The 22607-nt window shown below is 34.0% G+C and overlaps 1 protein-coding gene across 1 annotated transcript; it reads right to left on the bottom strand.

The window, feature by feature from the left end:
- Positions 1 to 1949: 1949 nt before the first annotated feature.
- On the bottom strand, positions 1950 to 9926 carry LOC123225903. The gene is made up of 5 exons (XM_044650262.1): positions 9770 to 9926; positions 2718 to 2760; positions 2539 to 2630; positions 2337 to 2458; positions 1950 to 2197 (listed from the first exon to the last, which is right to left on the bottom strand). The coding sequence occupies exons 1-4, from the start codon at positions 9842 to 9844 to the stop codon at positions 2360 to 2362; spliced, it is 309 nt and encodes a 102-aa protein (XP_044506197.1). The 5' UTR covers positions 9845 to 9926; the 3' UTR covers positions 1950 to 2197; positions 2337 to 2359.
- Positions 9927 to 22607: the final 12681 nt, after the last annotated feature.

The following is a 22607-nucleotide window of genomic DNA, read 5'->3' as shown; positions in this document are numbered from 1 at the left end:
ATAGATGCTTCTATTTATCAAGTGTTTTATCACTCACCTCGTTTTATTTGATTTTGCAAGAGAGAAATGAATTGTTGGTTTCATAGCAATAGCTCGACTTAAATCGAGGCCTAAGAGGTATTTTAGATAATTTTATATTTATGATGTTATTTGGTTTTGTACACACACATCAGATGATATGAAATATTTTTTATGTTTTTTACACGTGGAATTTTTTTTAATGTTTTTATGATATAAGGGTATTTAGATAATTTTGTATACCTATAAATGTGTTCAATTGCCATTTTGCTTAAGTAGTTTAAGTAGCACTTTCCTCTAGAGGGCAAGACCTCCAATGTAGGGTGTTACAATGTCTATGAATAATGCTCTCATTTTTTGAGTCATGTTCCAACATACTAGCATAAAAACATGTATTCTTTGAGTTGTCACCAAATCAAAAAACACAATTCAATATATATTATTCATTTAAAATCAAGATGATCATATAAGTGATTATCAAGTCATATTTAAACATTAAAATTGCACTTTTATCATAACTACATATGTTTATACATATGCTTGGATAAGCTATTTAACAACACGTCATCCACTTTTGTTATTAATTTCATTCGGTTTCATTGTTTTGTCATTTGTTAGTATAACGGCAAAAATACTCCCACCACTTGGGTGACCAATTTGTCCTCTAGTAATATTTAATTTACCAATTTGTTCATCAATAATTATAATAATATTAATTTTCTTTCACAAATTAATTTTCTTTATTTTTTTATTTATTCTTCTCCTCCCCTTATTTTTACCACCAAATACTAATAGCACAAACTACCGACCTTTATTTGACAATTCTAATTTTATGCTTTTCTCCATCGAACTCACTTATATCCACACTCGACCTATCCTTCTATCATCTTCACTGTTAACACCACCAAACTTTTTCATTCTTCTCTAACAAAAAACTGTCACATCAACAACATCACTAACGTTTTTCATTATTCTTCAACCAAAAAAAAAAAAAGATTCACATGGGGTTATGACACCAACCAAAGTGTGGATTCATATCCATATTATAACACCATTACCTATACCAACAACACTACTTATGCCCATGTGATGGTTAGAATAAGATAAACGGTTTTATTGGTTTCAATTAACCAACTTTGCAATCCAAATCAAAACAAAATCTTGATCAATACAATCGAACTAATCAACACACAAAAGAAACAAACCCTAGGTCCTGAGAGAAGATGTTGGAGGGGCAAAAGATGATAATTGTAGTGATGAGGTAGAAGTGAATAGCATTAGTGAGCAGTACTATTAAACATGTCATAAATAGCAAAAGAGATCGATGGTGTGAGACGTTCAAGTTGAGTGACAACATAAAAGACCACGATTTTGGTAAAAATTGACCGGAGTGCTGCGATTTGGATGGCACACACTAAGATGTGAGATTTTTGTTAAATTATACCATCTCAAATATGATTTGGCAAGACAATGGCAAAATGACAAAAATAGTTGCCGAAAAGAAAAATGGAAAGACGAAAAAAATTGGAAAGATGAAGTCTCGTGTCTCTTATTCACTAGTTGAAGCTTTAGAAATTATTTTTAAATATCTTCAGTGATAAAATTAATATCTAAATAAATAAATAAAAGAACTTTTCCAACTTAAAAATAAATCATCATTTCCTCAAAGTTCGGGTGGGCACTAGTCCTTTTCTTTTTTTTTTTTTAATAGTTGAAATTGAAAATTTTGGAGGGTAAAATGGGTGCTGCCATGATAGAAATGGAAAATGCGTGTTTTGAAGCAGTGAGGAAGATTGAGGAGAAATAGAAAAGAATGGGAAAAGGGAAAATAGAAAAATTATGGCCAACAAAAAAGGGGTAAAAAGGAGAACTGAAAAAGAAGGGAGGAGAAATTACCAATTATACTAGTGTTTTTATCAAGTCAGACAATGTTAATTTAAAGTGTTAATTGCAAATTTCTGAAACAATTAGGGGTAAATTGTATTTCCCAAACCGTAGGAAGGCAAATGATTTTACAAAGCAGAAACTCATTGAATATATAACTTCATCAACAAAATGAAAACTCCACAGAGATGTTTCTTAACATTTTGGAAAGAAGCACAGCACTTCAGAAACTGTGTCAACTGTCTAGCAAGCGAACAGGTAAAATTTTTAGGGCGCAATGTTTTTCGGAAGTTCCCTGAAACAAAGGATATTTAGTATTAACATGAGTACTAGCATTCTCCAAGAATGGAGTAGCCTCTATATATATATTCCAACCGTCAATGAACATAGGTTGTCATCTTATTTAACAAAAAAAATAAAAAAAGCTCCGTCACCTTTAAGATGGTTGATACAAACCTCATGCTATCTTGGAGTTGAGATCAGCTGCCTCCAGTGCTCTGATGAGATGTTTTACACGATAATTCAGCTTTTCATTTTCTACTGCAAGCTTCTCGGCCTACAGTTAAAGTCAATGAAATATAATTGTGTCCATCAATTTACAAGCAAAACATGAACAAAGTACAAGTATGTAATCACCTTTTTCCTTTCTGAAACTAACTCTGCATTTGTCTCTTCTAGCTTTGACTGGAGCTCACTTATAGTTTTTAAAAGTTCCCCATTTCCTGCATCTGCACTTGTTTCAATATTCAGGTGATAAAGTTAGGACCTTAGCTTACACACCCTAAAACATAATAATTGAGTACCTTACAACCCACCTTTCTTATTTGCAAGGGCAGCTTCGAGCCTTGATAACCGTTCCTTAAGTACAATCATACACTTGTTAGACAGATTGTGGAAATGAACTAAAAGAGCAGAAGGTTTCACTGATTGATAATCGCTGTTACTATGAGAGTATGTTTTGCATCCATATGCAATCCACAAACACACAAGTTCCAAAAAACTAATCATGAAAGCACATTATTCATTAGGCCAAAAATTAAAATTTAATGACAGCCACAATCACCACACGAACTATTCTTCTTTATTTATTCTTATTTTAATTTTCTCAATATTTTTCTGGTAAAAGAACAAGGAGACGTTGGCAGAAGAAATTCAAAATCAATATGATATCATTGGAATTCTATAATTCACAGGATACCAGCCAGATGGTCACAAGGTCAACTGCTAAGATGTCTGCATACGAAATTATAAGTTCAAAGAAAAGATCTTTATTTTATTAGGCCCCTCAATTACAGCAACAGATCACAGGAGGCAATGGAAGGCGATGAAAGTTTACAAAAGAAGGGAAAAAGGAAAGAAGATGCAGGTAAGCAAGAATAGAAGATACAACACAAGGCAGGAGAGGACTGATATGGTAGCTGGTGCAAAGAGGCAGGGAAGCTACTGATAAAGCAATTTAGGATTTGATAATAAAGTAAGATATCCATTTAAACAAGTGAGGAAGAAGGGAATGACATCCGGTTTTTTATTAAGTTCCTTGTATGCCGAAAAGCTCTGCAAACATTGTAATAATTAGGCGTGATGCTTGATTAACGAAATTGGTGGTTGTGATTATCTTACTTTCAATTACAGTGTTTGTTTCTCATAACTTTTTGTGCTCTTCCTACAATTTTCTTGAAAGGTTTGATCTCATATCAATTAGTATTAAAGCCAAGATCTACAGTCATTTTTTTTGCTTGTTTGCTAACCGATGGTAAACACACAAATATTGAGTTGCGTAGAATTATTAGAAAAGAAAGTAAAGGAGTTGAGAGATCTATGGGCCAAATAGAATGATGATTGCCGTAAGTAATACCAGTTGATGGAAAATTAGTAGAAATCTCGTCACTTTGCGAAATGTTAATAATCTTAAACAAAGAGCTGTCAAAACCAAATGAAATAGATAAAGGGTCAGGCGAGATGTTCAACTGAAAAATCACTTGTGGAACTCACATTGGCCTATCACATGAAATTCAAGGTGAATCATTCCCAACAAGAACCACTCATTCTGCACCCGCAAGTCACTTCTCTACAGATGGCGACCCACACAACCTCCACTTCATTCGTACCAACAACTAGACCATTCACCCACAAACAAATCAGATTCCATTTGCACCACTAACACAACCCAGTTTCAACATATGGCAACACCAATCACATCCATTCCCTTCATACCAAACACTCAACCGGTTCAACTACAAACAACTAAAATACCTTTCCCAAACTTTACACCAACCCATACACCAACGCAAACAATTCCCTCACAAACAACACACACATCTCTCTCCACGTGACACCATCCTTTAATCACTCGGTCAAAGACCCAAGGGTGACAATCAAGAGGATAAAACTTGCCAACATGAATGGTTAAGATCCACTAGGGTGGTTGTACGCGGCAACTATTTTGAGGTGCATAAAATCTTACCAGAACAGAAACTCCAGTTGGTCAATATTGCAATAGAAGGCATTGCAATCCATTGGCTAAGGTCAAAAATAAGGAACTATCCAACAACGAGCTAGGAAACTATTTCAGTTATTGAGGCGACTAGAAGAATTGCAAGCTGGAACCCATTTGAGAAGATGATAACTCTTCGACAAATAACCGTTGTGGAAGAATACACCAACTGTTTGAGAGTGTTGTCAACATGGTTCTTGGGCTGTTGGAACAAGCTTACCTGGGAATTTATTTACCCAAAAGAAAAAAGCTTGCCTGGGAATTTCATGAGCAACCTACATAATGAGATCAAACAGAGGATGCAACCACATGATCCTCAGGATTTGATTCGAGCCATGGAGTTAGCCAAAGGTTTAGATTAAGGAATATAAGGAGAAAACCTAGATAGTGTGATAACTCCGATTATTCAACCCACCACCAATGATCCACTTCTTTGGGGAAAAAAAACCAACCCAAGACTCAAATTTACTCCCCAATTCCACTCCAATTAGAGGTTAGTCGTTCATACCCAATGCACAAATTCAACAAACTTGGTACAAAGACTTCAACAACATTGATTGAACTAAAGGAACTTTCATTTATTGCTGACAAAGATGCAAGCCCAATGAGTGCAGAATTAATGTTTCCATTTTGAGGAGCAGTACATGCCCAATCATGTGTCCTAATGCCCATTTAAGAGTTGAAGAAGGGGAGCTTCCCAGGGACACAAAATTGAGTGCCACTCTATAAACCGACACTTTTATTCTACCACTAGCACCACTGGACCCAATACCGTGAAACTAAGAGGTCAATTGCATGGAACTCCAATAATCATTTTCATCGATGGTGGCACAAGCCATAACTTCATTGTAACTCAGGTGGTAGAGGGATCATATCTGGAGGTTTCACAAACTCCAAATTTGAGAATACAGTTAGGTGACAACCATAAAATGAATTGTAAAGGTTTCTACAGTGACCTTAGTCTACTTATGCTGAGAGTTCTTATAAATATGGATTGCTATTCATTCCAACTGGAAAGCATAGATCTAACTTTTGCAATTGCTTGGTTGGAAAAATTGGGAGATGTGTAGGTTGATTGTTTAGAAATGACAATGTCTTTTGACAAAAAGGGAGAGACAAAACTATTATGCAACGTTTCAGCCTTAAGTAAATCATTAACCTTTCTCAAATTGGTTTGACACTCCACTTACCAAGGATTTAGTATATTGTTGTGGCTAGTGGTACATTATAAAGAAACAAAACTCTCACAACCACAACTAACCGTACAACAAAAAGGGAAATCGGAGGAAATGTTACAACTTTAAAAATATTTTCAAGATCCCATGGGACTTCCCCCCACCATGCAATAGGAAGTGTACCATTACCTTGAAGAAAGAAGTTGAGGCAATTAATGCACGACTTTATTTTTATGCCCACAACCAAAACAGTGAAATTGAACGACTTGTCCGTGAAATGTTAAAGACCGACATTATTCATCCTAGCAACAATCCTTTCTCAAGCTTGATTATTTTGGCCAAAAAGAAATATGGTAGTTGGGGGTTTTGTGTAAGCTATCGAGCATAAAATGAAGCCACTGTACTAGACAAGTATCCAATTCCAGCCACTGAAGAGCTCTTCAATGAATGGGGCAAATCAGTATACTTTTCTAAGATAGATCTAAAGGCTAGGTACACCATAAGTGAGTTTGCAAGATAGATATCCCAAAAACATCTTTTAGAACTCATAGGAGCCACTACAAGTTCTTAGTCATGTCATTCAACCTAAGACCCTTGTAATATTTTAGGCTACTATCAACGATTTGTTGAGGTCATATTTGCAAAAATTTGTTCTTGTATTCTTTGACAACATCCTAATCTACAACCAAGATTAGGAATCACACAAGGAACATCTACAACAAGTGTTACAAAACTTGTAGTACAACATTTTCTTTGCTAACAAAAAGAAATATAGTTTTGACCAACAAGAGGTGAAGTAATTAGGCCATGTTATTTCTACATTAGGTGTCACCATGGATCTTGCTAAAATTTAAAGTGTCGTCAACTGGTCCATACCCAAACATGTGAGAGTTGTTTGTAGTCTCCTAGGATTAACAGGGTAATACAGGAGGTTTATCAGAGATTATGAGAAATTGGTTTAGCCCCTAATGAATTTACTTAGAACAAACACATTCAACTAGTCTTTGGAAGCCCAAGGGCAAAGGGTTGTGTTGATGCAACATAACCGACCTATTGCATATTTAAGTAAGGCTATATCAGATAATGGATTGAGCAAATCAACTTACAAGAAGTGGTTGCTAGGTTTGATGTTAGTAATACATCATTGGAGATCATATTTCCTGGGTAAGTCCTCTTCAGTTTGCACAAACTAGAATAGTCTTAAGCACCTTTTCAAGCACAAAATTTTCACACCCAATTAGCAAAAATGGTTTGCTCCACTTTTGGGATACACATTTGATATCTCATATAAACTTGGGAAGGAAACAAGACACCAAATGCTTTATCTTGTCTAGGACATTACCATGAAAAAAAGATCATTTTGAGTCTAAAACAGGAGAACTAACAACATTATCCTTTGCCTAATGGCTATACGATGAAGCCTTAATGTAGCAATCAAAATTTACCCCATGTTGCAACTAATTTTTGATGCCCTAGCAAATAATTAGCCCACTAAACCAAGGTATAATCAACTTCTCTATACAAGTGGCTAGTCATTCTTGCCAATTCAACATAGGTTGAGCAATTACTTAGAGAGTTTCATGACAATTCTATAAGGGGCCCATTTGAGGCTTTTGGAAACTTACAAACGCATAGGTTGTAAACTGTTTTGGAAAGGGATGAAACAAAGTAATATGAGATATGTGGTAGCCTATGAAGTGTGCCAACAACAAAAATATCAAGAAACCTCCCTGACTAGCCTACTTCCGCCTCTGACACTATCGACGATTGTTTGGGAAGATGTATCCCTAGACTTTCATCTAGGGCCTTCCAAATCTCAGAGGTTTGATACATTGTTGCGGTAGTCGATAGATTCTCTAAATATGGGCATTTTCTCCTATTGAAACATCCTTTTTAAGTGAAACGTGTGGCTAGGAATTATGCTAAAAAAGTTGTTTGTCTCCATGGTGTGCCCCAATCTGTCATAAGCGATAGAGATTCAATGTGCCTCAATCAATTTTGATTGAATTTAAGTTGTAAGGAACTTATTTGCAAATGAGCTTAGCACAACATCATGAAATTGATGACCAAGTGAAGGTCATGAATATGTGCATTGAAACTTAAGTTGTTTTATAAGGCACCAACCCAAACAATGGAGTCATTGGGTCCATTAGGCAAAGTATTAGTACAACACTTCTTTTCAAAAGTATTACCTCACACGCATCAAGAATATCTTGTGGCTAATTCTTTTTGACAAAAAGCAAGAAAATCAAATATATTGAAAATATAATGATTTAGAAGGTGGGAATTCAGAGAGTGGACATGAAATCCAAAAAATAAAATAAAATAAAATAAGAAGGAACCTAGAGGGATTCCAAACAAAATAAAGAACCTTCTCTGTTCTCAAAAAGCATACCCTGATAACAGGCAACTAGAAAATAATGAGAACATATCTTCTAACTAGGACAATGCAACTTTCAAGTTGTGGTGGACAAATAAAAAAGGAGCTTTGTTAGTCTCAGAAGAAATGGAAACACAAAGAAGTCCAAAATTTGACATTGTCCCAAATAATGCATCTGACACCAAAATAACATACCCAAGCACCAAAGCTTTCTTTCTAAACCAAAAACGAGTGCCCTTTCATCCAAATAATAGAGAAAAATCAGGGTTGCATCCACATAGCATTGAAAGCTTAAAGAAAAGAACCAAAAATGCAAACTGATGGGAAATGCAAGAGTTGGTCTATGTTTTCAACATCTTTTTTGTAAGTGAAGAGCCATAGACTTCATATATATCTTTTCTTTTGCATTGTATCAGAAGTGATAAGCTTCCCTTGAACCATGGTCCAGACCAGAAATTTCACTTTGCAAGGAACACTAACCTTCTAACCTATCTGGACAACTCAACTTGGGGAATATTAGTATCATCAGTCAGCCAAGAGGATTTGAAAGAAAGGGTTCTTAAAGACTAATTCCAAACCCTTTTACAATTTTATCTTCTGTTTCTTTTCAATGAAAAAAATTATAATTTGTTATCTTTACCTAAAGCTAGTCAAAGAAATACGACCGATGTTCCTCAAACTCAAGATAAAATGGATATCACTGACCCAATAAAAAGGAAAAACATTGTTCTGAAAAAATTTACAGATGTACTTCCCATGAGAACCAAAAAACCCCAATTTAACTTGGAAAGAAGCAAAAGGATAATAAAAATGTGTTGTTAACTATATGTAGTGAGACTAGCAGTATATTATGAAAGCCATCCAACTGCAATTACGTAAATTTTAGTAATCAACAGTCATCCATTAAGCTAATCTAGTAGTGATAAACTGTGCTACTCCATAGTACACAAAAAATGAACTATACAACCAATAAGTTGATTTAGTAGTAATAAGTTGTCAATAAATACTATTTAAGAGCACAACTACAAATAATCTGTATAGCTTGCTACAATGCAAAATTTATATCAATGAAATTATGTGCATACATATTTGGGTACATAGATGATGTGTCGACATGTGATTAGCTGATTTTAAATTAAAAATAAAGTAATAGCTAATCACATAATGACATATCATCTATGTACTAAAAAATGTGTACACATGGCATTGCTCAATGTATATACCTCATTTATATGCTCTTGAATCTCTAATACAGCAACAATCATCTAAGGCATAAAAATACTTTGAACTCCACGTAAATTACATACAATTGAACTCTCTGCAATCATCTTCAACTCATTGGAAACTCAGCTCAACAAACCATAAGTTAACATCACAACAATCAGAATAAAACACACAATAAATAAAATTCAGAAGATTATGAACATTAATTTCAAGAATAAAATAAATAATTTTCAACATAAGGATACATCATTCAATTGTCCGTTCACAGTTTAGGTCAAATATAACAAAACAATATATGTAAATATTTCATCAAACAATGACAATGATCACTCACCCCAATTCCTTATACTAAGATGAAACGGGCACATTAGAGGAGAGCTATTCAAAGTCCAACTAGAACTCATCCCTTTAAAATTTGTGAAACTAATTATTTTCAAACATGTAAAAACGGATTTCATAACTAAATAATAATAATAATAATAAAGGAAGGAGACAATGAACAGGCAATCTTAATTCTCTTTGTTGAGGAAAACCGTAAAAAAAATAAAATAAAAAAACTTGAGGAAAAGAAGATAATGAAGTGAGATTTAAAACCTCAGCTTGAGAGGCTCTATCGTAGAAGGGCTGAAGGGTTTGTCGGAGGTCGTTTGACTTCTCAGATTCTGTCATCCTTCCCTCAGCTTCAACCACGCTAAGTTTGATGTTTTGTTCAGGATTGCCAGTCGGTATCACTTCTTCTAATCTAATATTCAACCCTTGAGTTGAGATGGTGAGAACAAAACAAGCACCCACAATTTTTTAAAATTATATATTCCCCTGAATTATTGTATATTCTCACAAAATTATCTTCTAAAATGTTCTTACTTGCTTTTATCATTTATCAATAGGGCTGGGATCGAGCTCGAGCTGGCTCGGATTGGTTCGGTTGATTTTTTTTTTAATATTTTATATAAAATGGTGTCGTTTTGATTTTTATATATATACAAAACGATACCATTTTGATATGAAAAACAAGCTAAATCGAGCCGTAAACGAGTCGAGCCAAAAATAAGCTGAACTCGAGCCGAACTCAAGCCGGCCATAAAAAAACCGAGCCGAGCCCGAGCTGGCTGCGAGCCGAGCTCGGCTCGGCTCGAATCCAGCCCTAATATCCAGGGAGAGAATATATACATATATATATATATGGGTTATTCAGGGAATAGCCAGATTTTGAAAGGGTAAAAGAAAATAACCAAAAACTCAACCATTTGGTTAACAAACTGCAATTTGTTTAGATTTTCTGTCCTGTTATATAAACATCACTTGGGAATTTTAGTCCAGTTTTCATAGACTGTTATATCACTTTCATTTGTCTGCTTAGATTCTCTTTTACCATCGAACAATTACTTTGTCTTCCATTAGTTATTTGTCCGCATCACTTCTCCTCATTAGTAGATTAATAAAATGAATTAAAAAGAGACTTTTCTCTAAAATAAGTAAGCAGACCAGTGAGATCACATCGAGATGTTTGCATACTCTATGGCGGTTTTCGATTGAAAGATAAATAAAAAAGATTCTACTTAGTTGTGCATTAAATTAAACAAGTGTAAAAGTAATTGTTTCAGGGGTTATTAATTAAAGCAATCATTAATAACCAACTTTCTTTTATACTAAACCTTTATAACCACATAACTTAGTTAAATACTATTTTGCTCTCATCTCTAACATTAATACAAAAACAATAACCCTAACTACACTTTTTTTCAAACAAAGAATCTCACATTAAAAAAAAATTTATGCCAAATGCATGAATTCATGAAAGAAAGACTGCATGTAAAAAAAATATTTTTTATTGGGTTTTCATTTAAATTGAATGTATCATTATATTATTAGAAATATAAAAAAAGAATTGATGATTTTCAATGATATTAAAGTTGCAAAAGTTTAACAAGAAAGGTAAAGATTTGATATTAGGTGTTTAAATGCAAGTTTTAAAATTATGGAGGTTTAACACCCAGAAGTTTTTTAAGGGTAATTTAGTCATTTGATATATAGGAATGGTTTAAGTTATAAAAAATTTTTCTAACTAAAGAATTAAGAGATGGAACAGTTATTCATTAGAGAGTAACACATATTTCATAGTTACAGTATCGTGTAGAGTTTGAGATGTAACACCTACAAGTATGTTCCAATGGTATTTTGGTCATTTTAAAAGTTTCAATATATTTAAATTTGAACTTATATGAAATTGAACGATCTTTTATAGTAGAGATGCGTTTGTTTAGTAGCCTAAATTTTTTCTTATTGAATGAATGATCGTACATGTACAATATACGATCATCCATGAGCATTAGTTATTGGATAATCATGGTTTCAAAGGAGAGAACATGATAAAGTTGTTAAAAAGGCCTATGCATGAAGGGTGCATGCCCATTCATTGTTGTTTACTTTAATAAAATATAAAAGGAGACACGTTTTCAAATGAGAGAAATTTTACACAGTTTATAATTATATACACAATTGCCAAAAAGAGAGAGAGAAAAAGAAACCAAAGGCTATTAAAGGCTGATTTATTATTGTTCAAAGTTGCTCATCAAAATTCTAACCACATAAAGACAAGTACACCATCAAAATGTTGGGTTTTAGGGGAGTTGGTAACCAGTAGCACAACGAAATAAAAAATTATAAAATCAATCAATCCCAAAAACCCAAGCCAAGAATCTCGTTTTGAACATACGATTCATGAACACGCTTTTAACGTACATATGGTATTAGAAATCATACAGATGTATTGGACGACTCCTTTGTTCTTTACATGTCAAGAGAAAACATTATCCAACCTTTGGGAGATAGTGTCTTAGTATTCATGCAAAGCACGAACTTCATTGGAGGCTTATTCAATCACAAAAGGCTGTTAGGACTCTGTGGTTAAATATGTATGTGTTTTTGGAGAGAGAGTGGGCGACTAGGGTTTTACCAAAATAACTCACTTTTTTTGTTCCACGAATGTGTGTCTATTTATATAATTTTGATGTTAGGAACAATCAACACTTAAACAGGCAATAGTCGTTCCTTTTCTTATGGTGGCAAACGAGGCGTAACCCACCATGAAAAAACATTCATGGTTAATGAAAAAGCCAAATTGGTCTATTGGACAAGTATAGTCCATTCGTGGTCTCACCCTTATTCTGAAACACCAGGATCATCATCTAATAATCCTTATCTCTGAGTTTGGATCATCCTTTATGTGTGTGTGACTCATAAGCTCTTTATTGAGCCAATAGTTTCAGATTTTAGTCAAATCTAGGCCCAAACCAAGATTGACCAGTAGTAAAACATCATGATGACTTGGTTAAGAGAGTATCAGTAGATATCTCTTAAGTTTTTGCAACATCATGATTGCATGCAATTCAATCATTTTGTCAACCAATATCTCTTGAGGTTGAGACATAGAAGTATGCTTATCTTAGTAGCTATTCACTATGAATTAATACATATTAACGACCAATACAGATTAAGCTACAACCCAATCTCATTATGGCCATAGATTCAAGCGATCATGAATGTCTTTTATTATTCTCATGTGAGACATCTTCTCATGTGTGTAAGAGTAACAAATCATTTATTGATTGATCATAGCTTCTATGTATATCATGATATGACCAATCAATACTTTTATTGTTATTGTGATTATGATGACAAGTTGGATAGCATTAAACCATACCGATCCTTACCCGAGACGGTCTGACAACCTTAAGTCAAAGGATCACATTCGCCCACGATGTTTAAAGGATTTATTCCATAGACACTTGAATAACTATCCATATGAAAATATTTTGGTCGAGTTAGTCCAATGAACGTATCTACAACGTGCACCCATGTGTTTTACTAAGTTGTTTATGAATAACTTTGACACGTGAAAATTGTCGCCACTTTTTTGGTAAAGTCGTTCAATATTATGATAATCTCATCACCATTACAATTATCTTTAGTCATCGTAATGTTGGGATTATGGACATTTCTACAATGACCATTTAATATGTGCATAGGGCACTTATCTTTCATCACCATTATAGTTTACGAATGTCAAATACGATTGGCTCTAGAGCACCTACCTTAACATAGAAGACAAGTAGGGAAATTATTTCCTATTTTAAGTTTTAATTGATAGAATGCATGTTGTTATCATGAATGATGGTTTTAAGTTTTCAAATGATTATCTTTATAAAAGTTATGTGATTTCCATATGAAGTGTAACACACCACCTTGAAAATCCTATCCATTAAGGTAAAGTGTTATTAGGATCTACTATACATGAATAGTTTAATCAAAATTAATCCATGAACCTTAACCATTATACAATACTTAATCACCATAACATCATTTAACAATCAATCAACCAATAATCATCAAGATTTCAATTATAAGATGCTCATACTCTTAAAAATATGCAATCAATCATTTATTGTTAAAGTAGGAGCCTTAAAACCAATTGATTTAACATTTATAATTGTAATTTTATGTTGGGTATAATCCACCGTCCATTGTCATGTATCTAGAATTATTATCTTTTTATAGCATGATTTGTAGATTATTATTTTGATGAGACAACATTCCCACTTTTGGAGGAAAAGAATATGTCTCTTGAAGTTACGCATGAATTTACTTAGTATATATCTACCATGTCTTATCTAGATTTTCTCAAATCTCAAAGTGAAACTGAAGTGTAAAAAATAGTGCGTTTACAAATTATTGTCAAAAAAATGTCCGATGCATTTTTAGATATGACAAAAGTGATAAAATCACATATACTAACTGTCAACATACCGATAAGAATTAATGTGATTACTAAACAGCCTATTCGAACCATGACTGATCAATATACTATATGCCAAAAATATAGTAGACCTATTGGATCGAAAAAGAAAAGCGAATAATTAAAGAAATATCAATCATGATGATCCTAAAATTATTAAAAAATCTACACTTTCTAATATTTCTCTACAAGAGGTTATTAAGACTCAAGTCCTTAAAGACTCAAGTCTCTAAAGTGGCATAAACCCCTGAAGAACAAGAAAATGAGAATACTGAAATATTTTTAAATTGTGTTTATACACGAGAGATATGAAACCGTGAAACGATTAACATTGAAGATGTATTCTCATTGCAGTAAGTATTGAAATTACAAATGATGATGATTTTGAACCATATACTATGGATGAGTGCAGATAAAAACATGATTGGCCTAAATATGAAGAAATAGTTCGAGCAGAATTAGTTTCTTTAGCAAAACGTCAAGTGTTTAGGTCTATAAGCCCAACATTTAAAGACGTACAACCTGTTAGATATAAATGACTATTTGCGAGAAAAAGAAATAAAAAAAATTTAGATTGCTAGATATAAAGCAAGACTTGTAATCCAAGACTTTTCTCAAAGGTCAAGTATAGACTTTGATAAAACATATGCATCTATGATGGATATAATCACATTGAAATATCTAATTAGCTTAACAATCTCTGAAGGACTAGATATGCATCTCATGGACGTAGTTACTACTTATTTATACAGAAACTTGGATACTAAAATTTATATGAAACTCCTTGAAGGATTTAAATTGTCTAAAACAAAAAGGGTCAATCCAAGAGGCATGTATTTAATTAAATTACAGAGATCATTGTATAGATTAAAATAATTCAAAGGAATGTGGTACAATCGTCTCAATGAATATTAGAAAAAAGAGGGCTATGTGAATGACCCTATATGTTCATGTGTCTTTATCAAAAGGTCAAAATTGAGATTTACCATTGTAGTAGTGTAACATCCCTCCCTAGAAGTACTACCCATCAAAGGAGAAATGTTACGAATTAATATTCGTAGCGTCTATTTTTTTTTCTTTTTAAAAATACTTTAAAATAAACGCATCATTAAAAGTGTTTAGGAAGTATTCCAAGAAAACTAAAAATCTGGAAGCGAACAAAAGATGTATATACTCATATGAAGACTCATCTGAAAGTATCTGAAAATAGGGAGTAATCATATGTAACTGTACCATAATCTCAAAAGTCAAAAGTCTATAAGAACATGCTACTGTATGCATGTAATAAAAACCAGAGATAACCTGCTCCAGCTGGATCTACCTACGCTGACCTGACCCTGCCTCGCAGCTACCTCGATCACCTGTACCTGCAGTCAGGAAAGAAAAGGGAGTGAGTGATAAGAACACTCAGTAAGGGGAAAAATTAAGTAAACTATCCTTTTTTCCTGTTCAAACTCACTTTTGGGACTCAACCCCACATCCTAACCTCTATAAGAGATTGAGGGGGTAATTTAGTTCACTCTTTACTATTTGGGTTATACTTTGTCCCATCTGGTGTCTATTTAATACTTTATGGAAGCTAACTATAGGGATTTGACACTTTTTTTTTTTTTAAGCTCAAGCTCTTTTTCTTTCACTACACTATTTCTGACTCTGAATTAAGCTCTACTGCGAGCATGCTCTACTGCGAGCGGACCCTACTGGGGGTCTATGTCCTACTACGGACGTGTCCTACTGCGGACGTGCCCTACTGCGGGCGGTGTAGTGTAAAGTGCCCTCTCATAGTTTATAGCATATATACGGGTCTTATATTTTACTACATTTGCTTCCATTTAATTTTATTCATAACTCACCAGACATTACTCTTGGGACGACCCCTAAATCTTGAGTCCTAAATTCTTTTTCTTATTTTTCTTTCTTTTTCTTTCCTTCTTTTCTTTCCTTTCCTTTCCTTCCTTCTTTCCTTCTTTCTTTCCTGCCCAAAATTGCAAAACACTGTTCACAGAACAGTCATTTAACAGGGCAACCTTCTTTTTCATACAATTTAACATCCCAAACGGTTTCTAATTCATACAAGCTATATATCATTGGAAAGAGGATTCAAAGAGCTTTCCAACGACCTATAATAGCACTCATAATTCAATATATAAGACAGTCAAAACGTGAGCTAAACTCAGTGATAAAATTACGAAATACTGTTCACAAAACAGACATTTAGCAGGGCAGCATACTTTTTATACAATTTAACAGCCCAAATGGTTTCTAATTCATACAAACTATATATCGTTGAAAAGAGGATTCCAAGATATTTCCAACAAGCTATAATAGCACTCATAATTCATTCAATCAGGCAGTCAAAACAGCAGATAAAGTCAGTGGTAAAAACTGCCTCCCCTGTTTTTCTTTAGTAAAACAGTCCTTTCGGTTTATACAATCTTTAACAGTCCAAATGATCTCTAATTCATACAAGCTATATATCATTGGAAAGAGGATTCAAAGAGCTTTCCAACAAGATATAATAGCACTCATAATTCATTCAATAAGGCAGCCAAAACATGGGACGAACTCAGTGGCAAAAACTGTAAATATTCTGTAACTTTCTGCCATGAACAAAATCACATACATAGACATCCCAAATGGCAAAACAACATTTCTCAACATCAAAATCAACATATATAATATAGATCTAAGGAACCAAAAGCCTAAAACATGTCACATATCAAGGAGGATACCCCTTACCTTGCTTTAAGCCAAATCTTTGAAAGTTGGCTTCCTCCTCTTTGTTTTGTTTCCTTTATCACCAAAATCACTTTAAATCAATACCAAAACACTCTAACATATTCACATAACATGCATATAAACATAGATAAAAGAAGAAGGAAGGAGATCTTTGGTTACCAAAGCTTCCAAGTGCTTCCTTTTCTTTTCTTTTCTTTTCTTTTCTTATCTTCCAACTCCCTCAAATCCTTCCTTTTTCTTCAAGAAAGCAAAGGAAAAAACTGAAAAATGGTGGCTGCTGGAGTTTCTTACGGGAGAAGATGTAAAATGATGGAAAAGTCTTCTCTTTCTCTTTATATCTAAAGCTTTATCTCTTTCTCTTTTTCTCTTTTCCCTTTTTGCCCTTTTTTGCATTTATATATATATATATATATATATATATATATATATATATATATATATATATATATATATATATATATATATATATATTTATATAAAGCACACCCCTACATATATATATTTAAAATAAGAAAAATCTCAAAACAGGGTCAAAAGACATAATTATCCCTAGAATATACCTGAGGGTATTACAACTAGTTTATGTTAATGATATGAATTTAATTGAGACTCTTATAGAACTCTAAAAAATTATTGAATATATGAAAAAATTTGAGATGAAGGATTTGGAGAAAATAAAATATTGTTTTAGCTTGTAGATCGGGCAGAATTTAAATGGAATACCTATCTATTAATCAGCGTATATTGAAAAATTGTTAAAATGTTTTAATATGGATAAGACTTATCCTTTAAGCACCCCAATGGTTGTTCAATCTCTCGATCTGAAAAAGAATTCATTTCATCATAAAGAAAAAGATGAAAAGATACTTAGTTCTAAAGTATCATATCTTATTATCATTCAAGTCTTATTATATTTGGCCTAATACACTAGACTAGATATATCTTTCATAGTAAATTTATGTGCCCAATTTAGCTTTGCACCAACCTATCACCATTCGAACAAAATCAAGCATATACTCTATTACCTATGCAGAACTAGAGATTTAATATTATTCTATTCTGTCAAATCCCTTAAAAATCCTAGTTTAATTAGATATACAGATGTCAGTTATCTTTCTAATCCTTATAAAGATCATTCATAGAAGAGATATGTTTTTACTTATAACAATATAATGATATTATGACACTCCACCAAACAAATTTTGGTTGCAAAATCTTCAAATCATTTAGAGATTTTATCTCTCTATGAAACCAACCAAGAATACATATGGTTATAGTTTGTCATCCATCATTTCCAAAATTCATGCAGTCTTCCATCTACAACAAACAATTTTTCCATATTATATGAAAACAATGTATCATGTATTACCAAAATTAGAGGAGAATATATTAAAAGAGACAAAACCAAACATATCTCACCGAAATTTTTTTACACTTATGAGTTATAGTAAAACTAAAAAATTGATGTCAAACAAATATGATCTAGTGACAACCTTATAGATTTGTTCACTAAGACATTATCGATATTAACATTTGAAAAGTTAGTGTATAACATATCGGTATATGGTAGCTCAACAAACAATTAAATTAATCTTACTGCAAAAAGGAAGAGCATTTATTAGAGAAAGCAAATTTTTGAAGTTTATCACATATAAGACAAAATGTGTATTATACTCTTTTTTTCTTCACTAGGTTTTATCCCACTGGATTTTTTTAGTAAAGTTTTTAATGAGCCAATTTAAGTATGTTCAATCCCACTTTATAGGAAGTTAAATAATTATATTTCTTTGTTTTGATTTTTATCCCATAGAGTTTTTCTTTAACAAGATTAATGTAATTATCTGTAAGTGGTGAAAATTCAAAAGGAAGTGTTGCGCATTAAATGACTTTCCTGTTACATTGCATGGAGTGCATGGGGCCATGCACACTTCTTATCTCTTTATCTATTTATTATTTTATTACCTCTTTATTGTTTTGTTTGTTAGTTTCAGCAATTTGGTTCAAGTTGTTCCTTATTTGTTGCTTCAATAAATCATCCAAAACGAATCTCTAGTTGCACGATAGATATGTCCTAGTTTTTAGGAAGGCAGTTGCAACATTTTAGCTGACACGATATCTTAGCTCCTTAATGTTATCATTTTCTTGTTTTTTCTCTATATGTAAGCCTATTTAAGGCACTCATTAGTGGCAATAAAGATCATCAAGAAATATTCCAATATACTGATTTGTTGCTTATAGCAATTAGTTCTTTTAGTCTCTCATTCACAAATCATTTCCAAGATAGCTCAATGAGGACGAGCTAGGAACTCGGGTTAAAGCCGTACAACCGATCGGGGTCGTAACATTCTGGTATTAGAGCTAGAGATGGTCGACGACCAACGGATACAATGTATAAAACAGTAACTTAAAGGCCACCATCAGCAGACGGAAAGCTTAAGCTCTGGCCAAGAACGGATGTTGTGACACATGGAGGAAAGAATGATACGGTAGTAGGCGGAGATGTTTTAGACTTTGCATAACAAGGAAGAATCATCAACCAACAAACCACGATCAACCCATAAGGGTCTAGATGATGAAAGAACCAGTCGTGGAATTGCTCCCAAACTAGCAAAGCTAGACTTTCCTCGATACAACGGTCTCAATGACCCAATAACATAAGTTTGTAGAGTCGAGCAATTTTTTGAATTTCAAGAAACTTTGTCGGAGGATCAAGTGCGCTTAGCCACATATCATTTGGAGTGTGACACCCATCTTTGGCTCTAAAGACAAAGGCAACGAAACCGCGACTTGACATGGGAAAAGCTACAACAAGGGTTACTCGAAAAGGTATGGCACTTCTCGATTTGAAAACCATTTCGCTGACCTTTGTAAGCTTAAATAAGTCGGATCTATGTGAGACTATCAAACTCAATTTGATAAGTTATTGGCCAAGTCTGGAAAGCTCACAAATGCACAAGAGGTGGGTTGCTTCCTTAGTGGCCTTAAAGAAAACCTTAGAGCTGATGTACAAGCTCAAAGACCTGTCACTCTTAATAATGCAATAAGACTTACTAAAGTATTTGAAAGTTGGGTCTCACGAGTTGGTGAAACTAAAACTAATTCAACTTCTCCAGGCTTATGGAGAAATGCTTTTGACAACTCCATGAGAGATTCCAAGCCATGGATGTCATCTGCAGCAGGTGTAACTCTGGGAGTTAGGCGTTTCTCTCAAGTCAAGCTTCAACAACGACATCAAAAAGGTTTATGTTTTCATTGCGACGAGAAGTTTACAACCAACCATGAGTGCAAAAAATTATTTCTTATTGAGCTAGAGTAAGAAGCAAATGTCGACAAAGAAGAGCTTGCCGATAATAATGACGACAAACCAGAACCATTGGAGATTTCCCTTAATGTATTGGCTGGGGAACTTAGACCTCAAACTATATGGATTCAAGCTCGACTAAGAAGTACTCAACTCCCCGTCTTGGTGGATTCTGGGTCCACCCATAACTTCCTCTAGGAAAGGTTTGCATACCTTAGAAAATTTCCAACTGAACCAAGACTGAAGATGAGAGTTACTGTGGCAAATGGGAAAAGTTGAAAAGCCAAGGACTATGTAAACAGGTCGAACTTTTTCTTCACAATACCCCTTTCTGCATTGATTTTTTCTTGTTACCTCTTGAAGGTTGCGAAGCTGTTCTAGGCCCCCAATAGTTTCAAACATTAGGTCCCATCGTATGGAATTTAAAAACCATGGAGATGAAGTTCTCTTATCAAGGGAAAACTATCAAGCCAAGTGGGGAAGGCGCTCCATAAGCTTTATTGGTAAAAGAAAAAGCTATTAACCGGGTCCTTCAACATGGTAATAGAAAAGGGGCACTACTCCAAATTTATGTAGCCTGTGAGGTACCTGAGTCTCATAATGAACCGGAAGAGTGGGCTCATCTTCAACAAGAATTCTCTAAAGTTTTCCAACCTCTTGAAGGTATTCCACCAAGCTGTAAGCAGGATCACTAAATTTCTCTCAAACTGGGAAGTGGACCAGTAAGTGTTTGACCATTCTGTTATCCTCATTTCCAAAAGCAAGAGATCGAAAGATTGGTGTCTGAAATGCTCAATCAAGGATTCATTTGACCCAATCAAAGCCCTTTTTCATCACCTATTCTTCTAGTAAAAAGAAGCAATAGAACGTGGCAATTTTGTATGGATTATCGGGCTTTTAACAAGTAAACTATCAAAGATAAATTCCCTATACTAGTGATTGAAGAACTTTTAGATGAATTGAATGGTGCAGAATGGTTTACTAAGCTTGACTTGCGATCGGGATATCATCAGATACGAATGCATTCTAACAACATCCTAAAGACTATATTCCACACACACCATGAACATTTTGAATTTCTAGTAATGCCTTTTGGTCTATCTAATGCTCCTTTTACCTTTCAATCGCTCATGAATGACATTTTCCAATCTTATTTGAGAAATTTTATTTTAATATGTTTTGACATATATTGGTTTATAGCCATTGTTAGGCTGATCATTTGGAGCACGTTCAAATTGTTTTATCAATTTTGAGAAACCATCAATTGGTTGTAAAAAAAGAAAAATGTATATTTGCTCAAAGGCAGGTACATTACCTTGGGCATATTATTGATGAGCAGGGGGTGAGGGCAAATCTAGAAAAAATTGTTGCCATGACAAATTAGCCTAAATCGAAGACCATCAAGGAATTGAGAGGATTCCTTAGATTGACCGGGTGCTACCGAAGGTTTATAGCAGCTTACGAGATTATTGCTCGACCTCTCACTAATATGCTAAAGAAGAACACTTTCAAATGGAGCCAAGAAGCCAATGAAACCTTTAACCAACTTAAGGAGGTTATGACCAAAGCTTTCGTACTTGCCTTACCTGACTTTTCTAGTTTTTTCATCATCGAATGTGATGCATCTGAAGTTGGCATGAAAGTTGTTCTCTCCCAGAATCAACGCCTTATTGCATATTTTAGCACTGCCCTCAAAGGAAAAAATCTTTCCCTTTCCACCTATGAGAAAGAACTAATGGCTTTGGTCATAGTCCAAAGATTACGACCTTTTTTGTTAGGAAAACCCTTCATTGTGAAAACTGATCAACGAAGTCTAAAGTACCTATGGGAACAATGTATTGTTACCGAAGCTCAACAAAAATGGCTTGTAAAGCTTATTAGTTATGACTTTTCTATTAAGTACCAACAAGGTAAAACCAACATAGCCGTCGATGCATTATCTCGACGAAGTCCAATATTGGAAGCAATGACCATTTCCATACTAATCCCAAAGTGGCTTAAACCCATACAGGAGGAGAATCAAAACCACCTTGACCTTTAAAGGCTCTATCAACTTGTACAAACAAATGAAGTGGTAGGGCCCTGGCTTATTCAACATGAGATTCTTTTCTTTAAACAAAGAATTTTCCTACCCAATGACTCCACCTTGATACAAGTCATCCTATTAAAAATGCATGGTAGTAGTCACGAAGGTTATTTCAAAACCCTACAACACCTCAAGGCCATTTTTTATTGGAAAAAGATGAAAGACAGTATCCACCAATTCATTCAAGAATGTGACATTTGTCAAAGGCACAAGATAGACTTGTAAAGACCCGTTGGACACTTACAACCACTGCCAATCCCTGCTCAAGTGTGGACCGACATCTCAATGGATTTCGTTGATGGTCTATCTTTCTTTAAGGGAAAAACAACTCTTCTTATGGTTGTTGATCGCTTCTCCAAGTATGCTTATTTCATTCCCATGTCCTATCTATACACTGCCCCATCAGTTACCCACATCTTCTTTGAAAATATTTTCAAGCTCCACGGAATGCCTCAATCCATAGTTCGTGATCGAGATCCCATATTTACCAATGCGTTTTGGAAGGAATTGT

Source organism: Mangifera indica, chromosome 9 (genome assembly GCF_011075055.1).
Source record: "Mangifera indica cultivar Alphonso chromosome 9, CATAS_Mindica_2.1, whole genome shotgun sequence".
Classification (NCBI taxonomy): domain Eukaryota; kingdom Viridiplantae; phylum Streptophyta; class Magnoliopsida; order Sapindales; family Anacardiaceae; genus Mangifera; species Mangifera indica.
Note: the sequence above shows the minus strand (reverse complement) of the source record. Positions and strands in the feature narration are given on the sequence as shown.

Coding starts and splice junctions, on each gene's coding strand:
- LOC123225903 (XM_044650262.1), bottom strand. CDS start 9,844: ATGACAGAATCTGAGAAGTCAAACGACCTCCGACAAACCCTTCAGCCC. Junction 2,761..9,769: donor ATAGAGCCTCTCAAGCTGAG/GTTTTAAATCTC, acceptor ATTGTACTTAAG/GAACGGTTATCAAGGCTCGA. Junction 2,459..2,538: donor TAGTTTCAGAAAGGAAAAAG/GTGATTACATAC, acceptor CTTTAACTGTAG/GCCGAGAAGCTTGCAGTAGA.